At 37.4% G+C, this 20,026-nt stretch overlaps 1 protein-coding gene across 8 annotated transcripts in view; it reads right to left on the minus strand.

Annotated features, from left to right (window-relative positions):
* Positions 1-20,026, minus strand: part of eif4g3a (eukaryotic translation initiation factor 4 gamma, 3a) — a 115,756-nt gene that overhangs the window by 17,427 nt on the left and 78,303 nt on the right. For all 8 annotated transcript variants that reach the window (XM_041782680.1, XM_041782679.1, XM_041782676.1 and 5 more), the window contains 9 exons: positions 17,125-17,416; positions 16,774-16,898; positions 12,671-12,790; positions 8,944-9,093; positions 8,574-8,771; positions 7,682-7,828; positions 7,283-7,519; positions 4,673-4,777; positions 304-442 (listed from right to left, as the gene is read on the minus strand). In XM_041782680.1, coding sequence (XP_041638614.1) covers positions 304-442; positions 4,673-4,777; positions 7,283-7,519; positions 7,682-7,828; positions 8,574-8,771; positions 8,944-9,093; positions 12,671-12,790; positions 16,774-16,898; positions 17,125-17,416 — 1,513 coding nt within the window. The remainder of the gene's footprint in view (positions 1-303; positions 443-4,672; positions 4,778-7,282; positions 7,520-7,681; positions 7,829-8,573; positions 8,772-8,943; positions 9,094-12,670; positions 12,791-16,773; positions 16,899-17,124; positions 17,417-20,026) is intronic.

Here is a 20,026-nt window from a genome sequence, read left to right on the forward strand (position 1 = left end):
GACAAAGATTTTGATAAGCTAAATAGAAATGTCACAGTGGTTTTATTCACTGAAGTCAAATAACTGCGAGAAGGGTGCTCAAAGTGACATTTCTGACTGTTTCTACAAGCAGAGATGAAATATTATAGGTCAGTTAGCAGATGGGAGGGAGTACGGGGCTTCCCGTCTGCTGTTAGGCACAATAGCGTCTCTGCAGGCTGTACTGACAGGAAGTCTGCCTGTATGCTCGCAGGCCTCCTGAGTCACTGTAGCTGTGCCGATGTGACTCTAAGCCTTAAAGAGGATTTAGACTGTGGGTCTGACCTGGCCGTCTCTTGCTGTCCTTGGAGAGCAGCTGCTGGTGCACTTTTCTCTGCTCCTCCTGCTCCTCAATCTTTGCCTCCTTGTGGATCTGCTCGATGGTTTTTGGGCCCTGGTCAGCTCTCCTCGACACCCAGTTGTGCTGGAAGAGAAACAAAAATGTACATGTAATTGAAGCATTGAGCGTGCATTATATCACTTAAAATACAAGGACGTATCAAACAGATAAATGTATGTAATTGTACATTTGTGCTGTTTAATGAGGCTGGAAATGGAAACTTTACTTTTCTGCTCTGCCTAAGTAACCGTTCTCATTTAAATTTCAAATTTGACAGCAGATCTTAATTTTGTGTTTCCAGCATCAGGTAGGAGTTAGTGGCAGTGATTTAAACAGCTTGTGTTGGTTAATCACAGTTGCATCAATGCAGATGTCAGCCTGTTAAAAATGAAGCTGATGTGACATACCAGCTCAATATAGTTATTTACACATTGTTACAAAAGAACAGGAAACATCCATAGGAACAAAACCATTGATCAGTGACTTCAATAAAGAAGAAACCAACTGATAAATACATAAATTTGGAAGAGCAATCCATGAGTACAGGATGTCTTACTAAAGCCAAACTCGGCCTCCTATCACACGTTAATTTTGTAAAACAAATATTCAAACTTCTAAATAAACAAGCAATCATATTACCAAAGAGGCCGGGGTCCTGTGACATCATAAGCTCAAATGTTATCATGTTGAGTGTTTCTCGAGGAAATTTGCCTTTTGAGGTGATAGCTTATACCAGTGGTTCTCAACGTTTTTTTCAGTGATGTATCTCCGTGAAACATTTTTCAGCCAAGTATCCCTAAACAGCGCAAAGATTTTTTGGCCGAAAAGAAAGACATTAAACAGTGCTGTGACAGCCATCTGATTTATCAAACTTTGTAACTGATAAACACTTTCAAATGACAAATATTGTATTTTTTTCAAACATTTAAATGTTTAAAATGCATGACTAAATTCATGGCAGATCCTCTCATCACTAAATGTGGATATTCAAACTCATGTAGTGAAAACAGTGAGTGGACAAGCATTAAACCATTTAAACCAAAGCACTGCTTGGCTGCAATGGTCTCTCTGGAAATATTTGGAAATAAAAACAGAACTATAAAGAGTTAAAAACCTGTACAAAATTAACTAATTATAAAAAAAAGACAGCTTAGTACCCATTTTTGGGATTTTAATAAAGACCTCTTCTCAAACTGATATCAGGAACTTAGTTGTAAACATTTCTTCACAAAAAATAAATCACAAACCCATTTATGAATGGAGTGAATGTGAATACAGTGACTGACAGGCATGTGCCAGAGTGGGTCAAACCATCCTGCAATGGGGGAGGTTAAGGGGGGTTTTAGGGTAATTAAATTAAATAGCCTACAAAGATAAACTCCAGTTTATAAACTTAAGGTCCTTATGCTCCAGATGCAATTTTTTCGTGCAAATATTCACAAAAAATATATTTTTTTCAAACCTGTATGAAGTCAATGCAAGCTTCCTACAACATAATTTTGTAGTGCGAAATTGCAGCAGATATTTTTCAAAGTTTTGCTCCAACCTGCACACATCAAAACACTCACTGGTGCTGAGTTTTAAAGCAGACAGAGGAACAAAAACGTCCTCCTCTCTAACACCCCCTGATGTTTGTCATCTTCTCATATCTCTCTGTTGCCAATGCTTGTTGGTTTTTACCTAACGTAGCCTGGTAGAGAGGGAGACAGATAGCACGCAGCCTGACATGTCCATATGAGCATAAATGCGCTATTTGCACAGCTGGAGCTGTTTCCAAACTAGCGGGACTTTAGTCCAATGAAATACTTAACAACAAAGTTTCCTCTGCCCTCAGACACAACACTTATAAATGCTGTTTTACTTAAATTACTCCTCTGACCAGTCTGTGACACAAACAGGTGAGCCAATCGGTGTGCTGTAGGGGGGCTAACAGCAACAGCGACAGCGAACCTAAGCTGCGCCCTTATTACTATTATTGATAATTCACATACAATGAATGAAAAGTCAGTCCCTCCTCTTACAAACTTGGCTGTATGAAGCAGTGAAACCAAACAGCACTGACCTCCTGGCTGTGCGAAAAGTGCTACACTATGCATGGAGGGAAGGACAGAGAGGGAGAAACCTCTTTTTATCTTCCGCTCCCATATATAAGACCGTTTATCAGAGGACAGGAGAATACACACCGCAGACATTCAAAGTACGAATGTGTTTTTAGAAGGTACATCATATACTCACAAAATCGTGTTGCTCCTGACATGCATAGAGAGGCGCTGTTTTTCTTAAATAACCTACATACATTTTAAAATCTCACATACCCCCTAGAGTGTCTTCACATACCCCTATTTGAGAACCACTGGCTAATACGTCCCAACTTCAAAAATCCCAAAATATCCCTTTAAAGTCGCCTGCTTAACCAAAAAGTATCAAAAACACTGATGCTGCACTGTTATGCTCCACACTGATCATCATATTAACTTTGAGATTCTGACAACTGTTTTTCTTCTATTGCTTTGAGACTGGGAGCAACAACAAAAATGTTGAATACTGAAAATCCTGAGACATCAAACCTCATTTTATTTCAAATAATGTATTTTTTTTTAACCTGTTCACAACCAAAGCTGATACTAACATTCAGCAATTTCCTGATTAACATTTACTTTTGTGATCACAGATACAATGGGGAAGGTATGCATTAATTAAAGGTATTTTCAAACATATTTAACACTTATTCTATTAAAGCATCCTGATTACTCACTGGATACATTTCCTAGAGATGCACCAGTTTTTGAAATTAGGGCCAATATTGATACCCACATAATTTAACTGACACTGACACAAATACCATCACTTTTTTGGTGAAAGACTCCTGGCATGCCAACATTTTCTTGTATGTTTAAGCACAAAAATAGATCAGAGTTTGTTTAACTCTCCTGCCCTGTAAATAATTTCTGATTTGACCCAGCAGTTAGACCAACATAAAATTGAATGGAGATTACAGATAAACACTGGTCCTGTTCATTTCACATAATTCGGACATTTGCCAAAGTTTGTAAACAGGACCTACAGACCGATACTGATGTTAAAGCAATGTATCAGTGCATCCCTTGTTATTACTCTTAAAAAGGTTGTGTCAATCCATCTTCAAGCTCCACTGTTAGAAATAAGATGTTTTTAACTTTTGCAAAAGTTTTAAAAAATGCACAAAAAGCTCCTCAATTCAAACACCATGAGTATATGTAATTAGTTACTTTTGATGCATGATTAAAGTTATGTTGTAAGTTCAAATACATCAAGTGATATTTACCTCAACCTTTATTGAGTGTATTCAAAATGGGTTTTAATATCTTATGTTAATACAAGCCATTACTGTAGATCAGTGGTTATCGAATGTAAAAATTAACTAGGAAGTGGCTGAATGCTAACACTAGCTGCAATGTAATGGTCGCCAATTTGTTATCAAACATGTTTTTTGAACACAAAATATGGTCCAATTTCCTTTTAGGTTTTCTGTATCAGTTGTCTTTGTAGTCACTTCTCAATTGTGAAACATAAAAATTTAAAATATTGACTCCTGCAAGAATTTTGCTGTTCATATGAAAACCTGGGAGATATCAGGATGACATAACATGCGAGTTTTCCACCCTGAGCGTGGCATCACAGGAACATGGTCGCAGTAGAAGTATGGTCTGTTGCTACTACAGATTATCATCAGTTCTAATTTTGGCATATGCTAAACGAGTCAAGCAGTCATAGTCAAAAGACTTTAACTAAATAGCCGAGTGAATGTTGATGATGGATGTTGCCGGGGGCTAAGACAGATATAATTCAAATGCAGTATCAGGGATCTTGATTCCAAAAATGTAAGTCACCTTTATGTTTTTGTTGTGAAAAGGGAACAATTTTACGACTGTTGCACTCTTCAACGAAGATCAAAATGTACCATTATGTCTACTTTACTACTCTGCAGTGGTCTGTAATTGCTTTCTGTTTGTGGTAAATCCGATCTAAACTGTATTCACCCCTCATCAATCTTTCTTAAAAGGTGTTTCAGTTTTTATCTCTATGTACAGCACTTGGACTGAAAGCGCTTTACAAATAAATCTATTATTATTATTATTATTATTATTATTATTATTATTATTAACAAGAGCAGTAGTAGTTTCACTATGCAGAATATCCAATACCATTTCCCTGAGGGTCAAAGATCAATGAAATAAACCTGTGAGTGAACATGTATTTTAAACTTGAGCAGCTCTGTCACAGACAGACTGTTTTTTCTCTAACTGTGTAGATAACACACAACCACATACTCACCAATCTCAGGTCTATAACATCCTGCAACATGAACCGTATCCGAGAGGACGTCTTCCTCTCCTTGACAATTTTTTCCATCTGATTGAAATACTGATCCATCCGTGGCTAAGGGGAGAAGGAGAGAGATAGAGAGAGGAGGTTAATTTGAGACATGAAGGTTACGTTCTCCATTTCTCCGTTCATTAAATGACTGGGCTGCAGGTTTCAGAGGTTTTTACACGTTATTTCACTGCACTGACCGAATGTTCAGTTTATTACTCCGAGCAGGAGCCGTCCCGAACACCCAGGATTAAATTGAAACATTTTAGGAGACAGGAAAATAAAAATTGTAATAGCCCAATAAGAACAGAACCAATTCACAGTAATGGCCTCACATTAAAGTGGCCATGTTCACATTAAAGCAGATATTACCACATTTAACATTGTGAAACTCATCTACAGGAAGTAAAGGAAGATTTAAGAACACTCTCTGTAGGATTCAATATATAAAAACTGCATTTTTATGCTGGTACAGAGTGTAAACAGAAGAAGAAAAACAGCAGTAGTAGGTCGTTATATGGAGTTCACAGCAGTGTACCTGCTGGTCAGAGGGCTTTGCTTTTAGCAGGGCGACTGGTGGATGGTGAGGATCAAACCACACATCACAGCACAGCACAGAGAGGGAGCACAGAGGCCTGAGGGTCAGTTCTGTCTCTCCACAAGTGTAGGAGGACTCTCGCTGTGTCCAGCTGTGACTCACTGATGTCTACAGGAGAGATGGTCAGATAAAACCAAGCAGGGGTTTCATGGTGGGAATATTTTTAAAAACTGTGGGGGTATTCCTGTTCTCTTTAACCAACAGAGTCTGAACTGAAAGTAGCCCAGCTGGTGTCGGAAAGAATCCTAACAGAACTTTTCTTTAACATCTCCAAAAATGTATTTGTGTCTCAGAAAAAAAAATGTAATACAGAAAATGTTAATACAGATTCTGGTAGAAAGATCTTAAAGGTCTTAGAGCATACTGCAGTTTTTTGCTTATGGTGCTGCAAAGCTGCCCAAGCTGACTCTTTTCCATAGAGAGGGCAGGTTAGCATCAAAAATGGAAGAAAGTGGCCTGGACAGAAATGACAGCAAACTGTGGAAACTGTCCCTGTGTTGACTTGGACCCAAAATTCCCAAGATCTAAATCCAATCAAGCATCTGCTGAATGTGATAAAGTCCAATCCATGGAGGCCTCAACTGGCAAAATTCAAGTCTTTGAGGATCTGCTGCTAACATCTTGGCACAAGATATCAATGAGCACAACAGCCATTTCATTCTACAGCCTACTGGCATTTTATATTTTGAGAAGCATGGCGTTGTCAAAATGTAAAACATCAAATTTCCATCATCTATAAAGCTTTGAATTAACTGGAGTAGTTTAAGACTTCCCCAAGTCTTTACATGACCCCTTAAGCCCAGTTCATACCAGAGAGTCATGAAACAACAAGACCATTTTAGAATGTCGTGGGGACAGTTGCAGCAGTGTGAACTGGGCTACCAGCTTTAATCTGGATGGCTGATGGCATTTCCTGTGTTTCTGTTGTTTGAATTGCCAATAGCTGGTTTCAATACATTGCAAGCAGATAAATGTGAAATGGAAATCTTGTTCTGATAGGGTATAAATACCGAAAAGTGTTTTAGAGTAGGATATGTCATTTGTTAAATCCTGAAAACAGAGAAAAAGGCAGAGGTACAAGACTGTATTTTACTGTATTTCTATATTTTTCAATAAGGATGAAAAAACGACATGTCCAACAACCCACTGCGATTACTTTTTTTCATTGTGGAGAATAATTTTTCAACCTTCCAAACCATACATGCCCCTTTTTTGACTCTTATCTTGCAGCCTTTACATTTTTAATAATAATGTTGTGATATGCATCATAGCTTGGGTATATAGCTTCATACTACAGCATCATGTAATGTCCCCATCCGCAGCGACACACTTACATTTTTAAATGGGGAAGTCTGTACATTCGTAGATGAATTAAGCGTTTTTGGACGTAGTATGTCAGTGTGTATCTGCATGGAGGCAACTGTGATCGTCTGTGTGCATGCTCTGGAGGAGCAATCACAAACACAGACAAGGGAAGGAGGGATATAGACTATAGGTTGTCTTCTAATCAATCCTGGATAATGATGATAATCTTATGGATGTTTAAAAAAATTATCTTAAGACCATGAAATATTTGGCTTGTTTTTTCCTCCAATTTACATTTAGATGGTTGACAAAAGTAGAAACAGTGACGTATGACATCAGTGTGATTAATTTGCTTCATAAAAAAATTTAAACGTTATGTTAATGCACCTAATCAATCAATATTAACATGTAATTTCAACAGCATTAAATAAACATCTCATTTTTCTGCATCACCCCTTGCTACACTCAGTTGAAAATATGACTGTTTTAACTTTCATAACTTCATAACTTTCTAGAATTACCAAATATAAGGATAATGGACACTGTATAGTCTGTTTGAGTTATCTAAAATATTCAAAAAGCAGGAACAATTTTCACAACCTTTGGTGATGACAAGACGGGATAATTTTCTTCTGCCACTACAAAATCAGATCTCTCCTCTCCCTTACCTTGGCCTTCTCAAAGTCCAAGTCTTTGCCGATGGTGGTGAGCAGCCTGCACAGACACTCCAATGACTCCTCGTCATGGTTCTTTAGCAGCTTCACAACACAGTCGTGCATGATGGCTTCTGTTAACATCTTCAGCTTAAAGAGCTCCCCGATGAACTTGATGTTCCCGATGGAGCGCCGTCGGGCCTTGTCCTTGGCCTCTTCCAGCTCTTCTTGTAGTCTGTCACGCTCTGTCGCCTGTGAGGAACAAAGGAGACGTTATCAAATAACATCCCTGAAAGTTATCCGCAAAATCTCTTAGCCTGAGCTGAGCAGGTTTTTATCATCCCCCCGCAATAAAAATGCTTTGAAAGAGCATGAAATCTGATGTCACACTCTAATAATTCCTGGATTTCGTACCGATGCAGCAGAGTCCAGCTCTTTCTGCTTCCTCTCAAACACCACATCGTCCACCTTGTCTTTCTCAAACTCCTTCTGGCAGCGGTTTAGCAGCAGCTTGCGAAAGTTCACTGTGGTGTTGGGCTTGTCTGTCATGGGCACTTTGAGCTGTTTAGGAATATCAACAGAGACGGATACAGTTCAGAAACAGAGTAAAGAGAAGTCCAGTTTATTGGATGTACACAAACATTTTCTTGTGTGGACTATTCTAAGGTTAAAGCTCTTTATCCGTAAGCATTAAAAATCCTCAAGGTATATCTAGACTCTGGGGCTGTGCAAGTAAGGTCCATGATTTACTACCTTCAAACATGCCTCGTCTGTAACTAAAGGAGGCTGGTTAGTACAGATCTAAATCTTTTAATATCTCACAATTCACTTTGTTTTTTTATTCAAACCGATTCATGATTAACTAACAATCCCAATTTGTTCTAAAGAGATGATTATTTCAGTATCTACTCCAGTCTGATGTTCAATACAGAGCTTTAAGTCTATAATCAAGAGTAATATGAGATCTGATCATGTCTAATAAACAAAGACAATTTGCATTGTTATCTAATGATACAGCTGACGTGAGTTTAGAAGGCAGGAGCAAAGTTAAAGAGTAGCTAAAGCCTTAGACCAATTTTTTTCCACCAAGACATGTATGTTAGGATTCAGTTTCAGTCCAAATCTTGGCACTTTAGCACAAACTATTTAAATTCTACATTCCATCAGAGTGGTAAGGGATGATGCACCCCTAAAAAAACTGAACAAATTGTTTAGAAATTGAAACTTACTGTTGTACTTTAATTGCGCTGATATATTTTTTTAATGTAACAAATTGGTCGTGATAGTCAATATATCAACTGCGTACCGTTGCGAGGCAGCGGCACATGTTTCCGTAGGCCACAGAGAAGCTAGGCTCATCAATGGCCTTCTCAAAGACCAGGTCGATGACACCTTTCAGCCTCTCCTCTGTGTCGATGGTCAGGTCTGTCACCTGCTTCATCAGCTGGTTGAACTTCTGAGGCGTTAGCTTGTTCAGGATGCTGCGGACTTTCCTAAAGAGTTCCTGAGAGAAGAACACCAGTAATAAAAGGTGGTGAATCACAATGGCCATTTACTATTACAGAATTGACATTCCCTCTCTCTTTAGCATGTAGTAAATCAGATAATTCCCTGACTTATAAAACATGCATTGACATACTCTGCTAGTCTGTTTGGAATCTTTTGTTTGGACCTACTTGTGTTTTTTGCATCTCAGGATCCTCTGTCGGACCCTCCCTCTTCATTCCAGGCTTCCAGGCATTCTCTGACTTTTTCAACTGAACGTCGTCGTTCACTGACATGATGATCTTTCTGGGTGGTGGCCGCTGGGCCCTAATGTTCATAAGCTGTAAAAGCAAAGAAAAACAGAAAACAGCACATTAAGTTTCCACATCATTTAACATCAGTTACATTAGCCTTTACAGTAAAAAGAATAACAAAAGAATTAATTAATTAATTAATTAGTCTAATACATAACAAAGATGGCAGTTGATTGTAAAACTTCTACTATACTCCTCATGAGCAGCATTACAACTTTGATGACTTTTTGTCTCCAGTAAGGCAAACTTGTTGCAAAACACATGTCGGACTGTTTCCCAATACTTTAAGTCTACAATTTAAAAACGAAGCCGCTTGCTCTATTTCTGGTTGCTAGGCAACAACAGAATCACCTGCCCTTCAACAACTTATCCAAAATCTCTAGTAGTTCACTAATATGCCTTCAGGCCTGCTGTCTATTCAGATCATTTAAAGTGCTGATAAAGGCATACAGCTATCATAAGCTTTTCAGCTCCAACTGGACCATGAGGGGAAAAAAAGCAAAGAGGCTGAGAGGTTTCCACTTTGAATTCAAGTTATTCAAGTAACTCACAACCATATCTATCAGAAGCCTCGTTATTCTCAATACTGCCATGTACATTTGTTATTTTCTGTCAGGTAATACAGAGACCTATCTTTATATTTAAAATTTTTTAGCACACATTGATGCTAACATTTATGTTGATTTGTGCCCATTATATACTACTGTAAGCAGCTGCGGCAAATTTCATCCCACAGCTATGAAATAAAAAGTCCATTTTATGTTTTCTCTTCTTCTTTAGTCCATGCTACTTCAAAGCAGGACTTTACAGTCATATCACAATGCTGTACTGCAACTTGGAAAAAGTATTTAGCAGCGCTTTAGTCAACCAAAGCAAAATTCTGTTAAGTTAAAATCCACCTAAACAAAAAAGAAAATAAGCTTTTACCAGCATTATAAATGATTTTAAACCACATAATGTCAAACTGAAATAACATCTAAGTCAGTCCACTAGCACATATCTGAGTCTAACTGGTACAGAAATGGCAATCAGACGATGCACATAGAGCATGCTGTGCAATTACACACATGTGGGGGGGGGGAGAAACAAATACTTAAATGGATCATCTATTCTACAGCAGATCAGTTTACCAGTGAAATAGTCTGTTAACAGACTGATGCTGGTGAGAAAGCTCTGCACATTCAATGGACAGTAATGTCAGCACATCCACTCAGAAACCTCACAACTATTTTATCATGAACCACAATGAACCACATCTGTAATACATGCTTCTGTATTATTCTAATTATCTTATATGAGTAAGTGTTCATGTTGGAAGTAGGGCTGAGAAATTATGGAAAAAATTAAATTGCAGTTAATTGAAAGTTTTCCCTCGATTATGATCAATGAATGATCATTCGACCCTCCACTCGGTTTGCGCTGTTAATATTTGTATAATTTAAAAACAAATAACTGGAAGTTTTCTATTTTTTCAAAGTTTAATGCATCAATCTTATGTACATCAAGAAAAAAAACTCTATGGTTTAATCTATAAAAATATTGTTCTCTATAAACAGTTTTGTTCCCTTGTAGTAATCAAACCAGAGGGATCCTGAATTTTCCTGGTCTGACCTCCTGATAAAGATTTAAAATCTAAAGATTTCTTTACTTAAAAACGGTCATTTCAAACTTTCTTTGGGCTAAAGGATGTTTAATTGTCCATGATAAAACAATGACCTTCATCTTTTTACCTAAAAAGGCCCCATCCCCACACATTACAGGAAGACCTCTAAACCGGGGGCTTTTCTTTAGAGACAAGTGTTTTTAAATTTAAGTCACATTTTAGACAATTTATACTTATACATTCTGAGTCTATTTTCATTTGACAAAAAAATCAAACATTATATTCCAGTAACTGTGAAGAAAAGTCTTTACATTTTAGTATTTACTCTTTATTCTCATTTATTCTCTTTAAACTTATTAAACAGGCAATTTGTAAAATTTGTACACGTCAACCATATCAATGCACTATCAACCCTTTGACTGATTTAAAACACACTAATAAAACTACTGACATACCTTATATGCACAGTGGAAAACTGTCATGGATTTTGAATGACCAACAGTCCAACACTGAAATTGTAGTAACCATGATGAAAACTACACTTAATTTTTGCCTGAGTTCTTCTCAGTAAAGATCTATTTTTAGCATGTCTTAGTCTAGTCTTCATCACAGAATAAAGATAGTTGATGCACATTTTTAGTCATAGTTATAGGTGATGAAATTAACAGTGATCAGAACTCAATTTTGTCATTAAAACAACTAAGATATGCCTTAATTATAGAAACCCACTTATATCTACACCATTAACATATCTAATGTTAATGACAGGGCATTAGCATTAGGAAGTTGTTACTTTACACTATGTAGCAGTCCTTGTGGCTCATATGGAAGAAGATCAAGATTGCAGCGTGGTCAGATCACCCAGCACTCTTTATGTTTCTGCAGCTCTATACATTAGGGATGCATGGTATTGGATTTTAGACGACATTTGATATGCAGATATTTATAAATTCATTTTAGCAGATAATGATATTGAGTTAATATCAAACGAAGAATTAAGTAGTTTAGACAAAAAATTAAGTACTGAAAGTTTAAAGCTCAAGGATGAACAAATACACAAATTTCAGTCCACAAAATGCAATCTAAAACTTAAAGACAGAGGAAGAACAAAGAAAAAGTCTTCAGTCTGTTCTTAGCCTTAAACTCTGAAAACTTACAGGCCAGTATTTGCAGCCAACTTGCAGGTAAATCGACTCGTCTTGTGCACTGCAGGACTCCTAAAGTCCAAGTCATTTATTGAACCAAAGAAGTGATGTTGATGTTTTAAGCACAGCTGCTCTTTATCAGACTAAAGTGACAAGTGTGTAAGGCTTCACTATGAACAGGTGAAGGTAATCACATAACCAGTCACATGACCAGATACCTAAATCATCAAATGAGCAAGTTTCAAAAGTAAATACCAACAAAGAATGTTTAAACATATAACCCAATGACAATACATAATATATCACTTCAAATGTTAAAGATACTGTGCTTAATTGTAAGCAGTGAAAGTGCTGAGATGTTAAATTGCAACAATTTGTGCATACAAGACTATGAGCCCATGACAATGCACACCAAGATAGCACTAACAAAGACAAAATTCCCATCGCTCTTTTATGGCTATAAAATACCAACATATCAGAAGGAAACTCCACAGACATACATCAAGCAGAAAGCTGCTAAAATATTAGCCCAAACTGTAAATATTGGCAGATATGTTCATATCTGCTGGTGCTGATCTTATGCCGATAACATGAACAAATATACTAAGAGAATAGATAAAAACTACATCTGGATTCAAACTGACTTTATGTAAAACTACCTAGCACAGCTGATCTTAGTGACTTAAGCCCACGATGTCTGATTTTGTCGACCTTGGATGGAAAACCCCTAACTTCCCATGCAGATGCTGCAGGGTACATCTTGTGAGTACCAGTGCTATGCCCCTGGGGTTGTGTTAAGTTTTCAGTCCTTGACGACCTGGGATAAGAATGTATCGTGTGTAAATGTGTGACTCACTGCAGCTCCTCGTCCTCCGGTCATCTGACGACCAAAATCTGCAAAGGCAGGTGTGAAGTCGGGTCCTCTGGAGATTGCTCTGGAATCCACCACTCGAGACGGCAGCTTGTTTTGGTTCATCTGTGCAACACATAGCATACACAATATTTTACCACACACTGCCATATATACACACATGGTCTGCAGCTGAACAGCAGGGGGAGCAGTGAACCCCTAACAATGGTGCCAGTAGGGTAAAAGGAGTTAGTGTCACTGTGTTTGCATTTCTAGCCCAGTGGTCCTGTAAAGGTGACCTGCTGTAAATGGCAGTCATACTACATTAGCAGCTTTTGCTTAATGTATTTTCACTGCTTGGGTGATAAATTATGTTCAGTGGCTGTAGCCCACAGTTCAGTGGGAGAAGTCAGAACCAGATGTGGACAAGGAGGGAGGAAGAGTGAGAGGAACGCGGGATAGTTGTGGGGGAGGAGAGGAGAACAAATCCAGCTCTTTGTCTTTCAGCTGTCCTTGACTTCCTCTCCGCTCTCTCCCAGCGAGATTTCACTTTCTCCCTCAGAGAAAACCAGCGTCGGGATTGTACATCAACTGTTTGCCGGTCTGCTTGTTCTTTTTAGGAGAGGTGGGGGAGGGGCACACACTGGTAACACTGCCAAGTGTGACATAACAGCAATGTGATTTTAATCAAAACAGCATTTCGGCGGACCATATGCTCCACCCGAATGTATGTGTGGATCAGAGGAAAGAAGCAAACTCCAGCAGAATGAAGTGATGTTGAAACTCTGCCTGTTGCTTTGATTAAAAACCCTGTTTCAAGAAGAGGTTTACTAAAAACCTACGCCTTTAACTAATGACCGTTTTCATCATTTATTCATAAAATCCATCATTTAACATCTTTTAATCTTTGATCTTTTAAACTTAAGAAAATTCTGAATAATTCCCATCATACTTTACTGCAGCCTGAAGGGAGAGTTTTAAATTGCTCATTTTGTCCTAGTAATGCTGCTTTCTTCACAACAGCAGTGGCTCAGCTTGACCCTACTCATTTGGAACTGATAGCAGTATTTTAACTGCTTTTTTTTCCTCTGCAGATTAACCTGAACACTGGTGGCTGAGTTTGTAATTGAGCTCCAGAGAGATGCACACAGACATATGCAGAAACTTTAAAAACAGAACAAACATTTCCCTGAATCATGGCCTATGCACGCAGCTGGATAAAAACAAGAAAGATAGCTCCGAGGGACCCTAGTTAAACTGTTTTGCGTACTAGAAATGCACGTCTTTTACTAATAATATTAATTTGAAAGTGATAAAAGAAAGAAGAACTGAAAATGACTACTACTGAGAAACTGACGACTTAAATGATTGGCTTTTGTTGTTTCAAATTTGACCTAGAAAGCGTAACTGAGTTTCAAAAACTGTTTCACGATCATTTCTACAGCTTACTTTATAGGATTTTATTCTTTGGAGGTCTGGATCTTTAGCTATCAGAGGAAATAGAATAGATAACTCTGGATGCAGCTTTGCTAAAAGGCTTCATCCTTTTTTTTTATTTTTTGAGGGTAATCGAAAAAGAAAAAAAAAATCATCTATAAACTGACAATGTTACGCTCTAACATTAACAATTTGCAAAACTCTACAGGTGCATTGGAGGGCAATAAATTGTGCCTATTTTATGTTGTCGATCTTATATGTGCAGGGATGATAAACACAAATATTTAATACCCCTTTCTTGATCTATTGTAATTGTCTACTGCTCTCGATTGTAATTGACTCTCTTTGGAACCTTTAGTCCACTATTGAACATTAAAAATAGATTTGTTAAAATGGCCCTGTCTTTTGGTCATCTTTCATTATACCTACTCTCTCAGTAAGGAGGCTGATGTTTATTTGATTATCTGCTGGCTGAGAGCGACGTCATGATCATAAACTGGTGTTTAGCTACTTCCTGTTTAAAATGTCCTGCCCTTTTAAAACAAACTGTTTGCCTGATGACGGTCTACTTTTTTTCCCCAAATTAGATAAGTGTGAAGGAGTTTTGTCATGATTTTTGTCGGACACTCCCTTAGGTTGTCAAAGTTTTTAACTTCAGATGCTGTAAAACAATATGATCTACATTATTTTACTGATCAGTGCACTGAAAAGTAGCTCAAAAGCTTTAAAAATACATCTATTTCATAAGATAGATGCTAAGAGGTGGATAAGGTATGGAAATATTTCCCCCATATGTATGCATTGTACACTGGATGTAGGAGTTTGCTAGTGAGTATTTATAATGAGTCCAGTATTGGGTGCCTAAGGCTTCTATATTTGTTGACCTGGTATTGGTATTCTTTGATTTAAGCTATTACTTTATTTGGTTTAAAATTCTAGTATAATGACAACCCTTAAATGTTAAAGGAGTGATGGGTTTTAGATCTAACCAGCAGTTAAGCGTTAAAAAGACTTAAGGCCACAGCTTTTGCTTCCATGCAAATCCTGTGTTAACAGTCAAATGAGCGGCTGGAAAAGCAGGGATGATTTGGAATATGTATAACTTTATTTCAGTTGTGCTCTGTGGTTCTGTTCCTGTTTTAGTCACTGAGCAGCACTTTGGTTAATGTATTTAAAATCTGATTTATAAATAAAGTGGACCAGATACTGATATAATTCATTTGTAAAACTTCATTCTACAGACACAAGTGTCAAAATTGATACTGAGAGTAAGTATGACAAACACAAGGATCCAGACAAGAGAAATAAATGCGAGCGAGTGCCAACAAACAGCTTTTCATCCATTCAGACCCAGATGCTGACAGGCAGTGCACAGAAACTCCATCAAACAACAGATTGTTAGCTGTATATGCATCTAGATGTCTGTTTATAGACCTTCATTAAAGCTAAATTATCATTAGATGGATACCAATGATTTCCATGATTACTGCAGATTGTGGTCTGACCTTTTGATTTTCACTCAAGTTTTTATATTTTCTGTATAAAGCCAAAGGTTGCTAAAACACTATCGCATGATGCTACTTGGACTGAAAATCAAAAACAAAACTCTTCAGACACCAAAATCCAGTCCTGCCCTACATCGTTTTGCATAATCTATAAACAGTGATTAGTTTGGAAGTAAAAGAAGCCACTGCAGGTCCTTTGCAGGGTTGCTGCATACTTTGAGACTTTTAAAGAACTTATCTAATACCCATCCAGAGATAATCAATACCACTTTTGCACCACATAACACTGGTGCTTCCTGGACTTCCCTGCCAGCTGTCATGACAATATTTACCTTAAAGTCAAATTCCCTTATTCATGCATTTACCACTCTTCTCCTTCTGTCGTGGTTTGTGAGTATGTGCATAATACATTACTTCAAATGCCATGAATTTTCATATGAACAAGCAAATACACAAAAAAGAATAAAGCTTAATCAATAGTCTGCAAACACAACTTACAATTCTCCTTATTTTTCAATTTAAAAAAATGGGAAAAACTCTTAATTTGTGGTTCAAAAACCTGCTTGAGAGGATACAATATTATAGTGTTATTTGATTATTGTGTGTGTGTGTGTTTGTTTTGTTTTTAGTTTCCAAGAATAATTTGCCCATCAAAAAAGTTATTCTACGAGGTTCTGCCATCTATTTTGGATGGCTGGTGGCGATGAGAGATCTTCATTTTGGTTGTTTCATTGTTGATGTTTATTAAAAAGAAAAAAAAAACTTTTATACATTATGTGCTTTGCCCTTAACACTGCATGGCAGCACCTGCAACTAATTGTACCTGAAGCACTTTGTGGCACTTACTGATGTTGTTTCTTCTTGTCTAGATCATTGCTTCTGTTGTTTTTGCTCTCGAATGTATCACTTTGGATAAAAATGTCTGCTAGATGACATTGTAACATTGTAACGTATTTTATATCGGAATAATCTATATTGTATTTATGGTGTATTATTCTTTTATGGTTAGTTTGTCTCTTTCTGAAGAGACACCAGTGAGATTGATGGTGGGCTGTTTAATCTGTACTTTTGTAGAGAAAATGAATGTGTTTAAAACATGTGATTCAGCTTCTATTGGCTTGTGTAGATATAACAACACTGTGGTCTGTGGTCTACATTTGCACTGACCTTGTCCAGCACCACGTCACTGATGGGTGGGAGTCCCTCAGGCTTCTGTATGCAGGCGGGCATGAACTGGAAGCCCAACAAGAAGTCCCTGTTATACTGCCTCTTCCCACTGGACTCAGCCAGATCTGGACAGAGGAGAACAAGAAAAAGAGCAAATATACATTTATAAAGATCAAATATTCTTATACATATGAAACAAAGACTGAACTGGAAAAAATGTAAGCAAAGGTCACACAAAAATAATTCCAAAACTGAGTACAAAAATAGTTGAATGTCAACTTGAAAACATATTTTATCATATTTTTACATAAAAGTTTGCTTTTAGTGTCTTTAAACATCTGTTCTTCTAACCTTCAATGTCTTGTGGAGCCCCTGTGGAGTTCTCCTTGTCCCCAGGTGTGGCCCCGCTGTCACTGCTCTCTGTCTCTGAAGTGTGGCCTGCTCCATTCCTCATGGGCTCCATCTCCGCCTCACCATTCTCCTCCAGGGCGGCAGGCTTTCCATCGGCCTCGGGGCTGCAGGCGGGAGCTGTGACGGGACTGGAGCTGAAGACTGATGATGGCAGAGGCACAGGGCTGCTGCTTAGAGGAGCCGAATGCAGAATCTGGTCTCCTGCAGGGTGGTCTACTGATCGGGGTTCGTCCTGTGAGGAAGTGAAATTAAGTTATCATATGTTGAACATTATGACAATATTTGTCTGTAAGCATAATGAGCTGTTAAGTATCATTAAGCAGGATGATTACAGCTTGGTGGTTGCTGTTGAATAGTTTAAAATGCCTTTGCACTTCATCAGATTTAAAACCAGCAGCATTGCAAGTTGTCTACATAATAACACTGTCTACTATGATCAGATAACAAGCAGTGAGGAGGTAATCTGCAGGCAGGTTGAAATGGATGGACATAGAGAAAGGGTAAAAAAAACGCAGAAGTGGAAAATGAGCGATGAATGAATAAAAACAGAGTGATAGAAAAGGCACTCGAGGGGAATAATAGGAGATGAAATAGAGGCAGGGCAGAATGGGTCAGGTACAAACAAGAGACAGAAAAAAGAAGAAAAACAGGAACACAAAGGATTGTAGTTTGATTAGTGGTACACTGTGGACAAGCCTGTGCTGACAGGATAGCCCAAACTCCATGTTTTCTGTGATATAAATAGCAAAATCGAAAATATTTTATGTACATGGAACATACTACGAAAATAACAATATAGTTGTGAGCTTTATTACAAAATTATTCAATAATTATTTCAGCATTTCACTTTATATTTGAACAAATGCACTTAGCTTGGAAACTGCCAAGTCACTGCCAATCATGGCAAACACTTTTCTCTCTCAAGTTTAGAGAATCTGAGGAAATTTTTACATGTGCAGCAGAATAATTGTGATAAGATTATGGGAGATAATCTGGCAGGGTTATACACCAACTCTAGCCAAATGGTTGCAAAAAGTTACTCTGCAGACACTGGATCTTACATAACATGGCACCCTGTTGTCACCAAGCTTTATACTCAAAATTCAAACCTCCGCAGTGAATTGTTACAAAAAGCCAGACTGTGAATGAATAATTTGAGAGAAATGAACACAAAGTAGGCAAGTTTTCAGATAAATTGTCAAAGATTCGCTACATAGACTTTTTTTATCTGTTTTTAAGTTCAAATGTAGTATCAATAGTATCAAAGTAATAAAAAAAAAAAAAAACAGATACGACAAAATTTCACCCCAAAACATGCCAAAAGTGGAGAGAGAGACTGAGACCAGATGGGGGGGGGGGGTGCATTAATATTCAAAACAAAGCGGGTATAAAGAGGAATAAGACTCTTGTGCAACTGCTTCACTAAAATTATGTTGTGAACAATTATGAGACACACTACACCTCTGCACATACGTGCAGGAAGGAGAAGGATTAAGTTAGCTAGTGAGAAGGTGCCTTCTCCTACACATCATCTCTCTCTCTCTCTCTGCTCCATCCTCAGTCAGAAGGCTGTTTTATTCACTGCTCTGCAAAAAAGTTAATCAATTTACCTTTTCTCATAAGGATGCACATTTTAACTTTAGTGTCAGACTGACAGAGAACAGAAGACAGACAGCAATGTCTTGTTTTTCATGGCCTAACCTGAGAACTTTTGACTGTGAGCTTCACATCACTACTCAAACCATGACACCCATGTAATATCCAAAAAAGAGAACGAGTGTTTGTCAAATTAGCTAATCTAATTTTTGTTAGTATTTTTAGGTACACTTTTTTAACATTAAACATTTTAATTTTCGTCATAATTGTTATTAATTTTCACGTTTTTTTTCAGTACCTTTTACTACTTTTTGTTTAGTGTTGTACTTTACATAAGAAACTCTGATTTCTCCCTGTAGCCTTAGTTTTGTGGTTGTCATTTTGTTTCCTTTCCGCTGTTTGCTCTTACTGTCACCAATGTCACTGGCTCACTTTTTTGTAAAATATTTGGATCAAAATATATACAAAAAAAACAAAACTAGAAAGAAAAGAGAGCAGAATCACTGTACACCCCTTTTCTGGATTTTTTAAATTTTATTCATTCATGGTGAAAAACACAAGATAATCCTTTAACTGATCCCCCGAGGGGAATTTCAAGTGTTGCAGCGGGACAAAGAGTCTATGTGATGTACGAGCTGGAAAACAAAAATTATTTAATCAGTAGACAGAATAAAGTGAGTGCTGCAAGGGGTCAAAGTGTATGAAACAAGTTGCGGCATGGAGCAGGTGCTTGTTGAAAATAAGGGGACAGAACTCAAAACTGCATATACATAAATGACAGTCATGTTTTTTGTAAAGTCTGAACATCTGAGGCACTCTGATGTAATCTAAAAATCAAACAGGGATGTGTCTACATCTTTTGACTTGAACAAGTCTTTATTGGAACATACTGTAATAGAAAATAAAACAACAGTTTTTTATTATTTAAACTTAAAGAGTTTTATTTAACTTAATCAGTTTTGGGTGCCCAGGATGTTGATTTTTTATTGTTATACAGGCATAAATATGTTCTGCTTTTTAGTAGAACTGTTATTGACATGCAAGCTCTGTTAATGTGTGAACTCTCAATCATGAATTTGTAGTTTTCCTCTATGATATTCTGTTAATTTATCTTTCTTTTTTGTTCTACAAAGATAGCTCATCTTTAGAATTCAGACAAAACTTAAAACCTTCAATTTTTCAAAAATTGTCTTTCACATTAAGTAACACTTGATCAATGTGCTTGCACATTAACCACATTTACATT

The sequence above is a fragment of the Cheilinus undulatus genome, linkage group 3, assembly GCF_018320785.1.
Source record: "Cheilinus undulatus linkage group 3, ASM1832078v1, whole genome shotgun sequence".
Classification (NCBI taxonomy): Eukaryota; Metazoa; Chordata; class Actinopteri; order Labriformes; family Labridae; genus Cheilinus; species Cheilinus undulatus.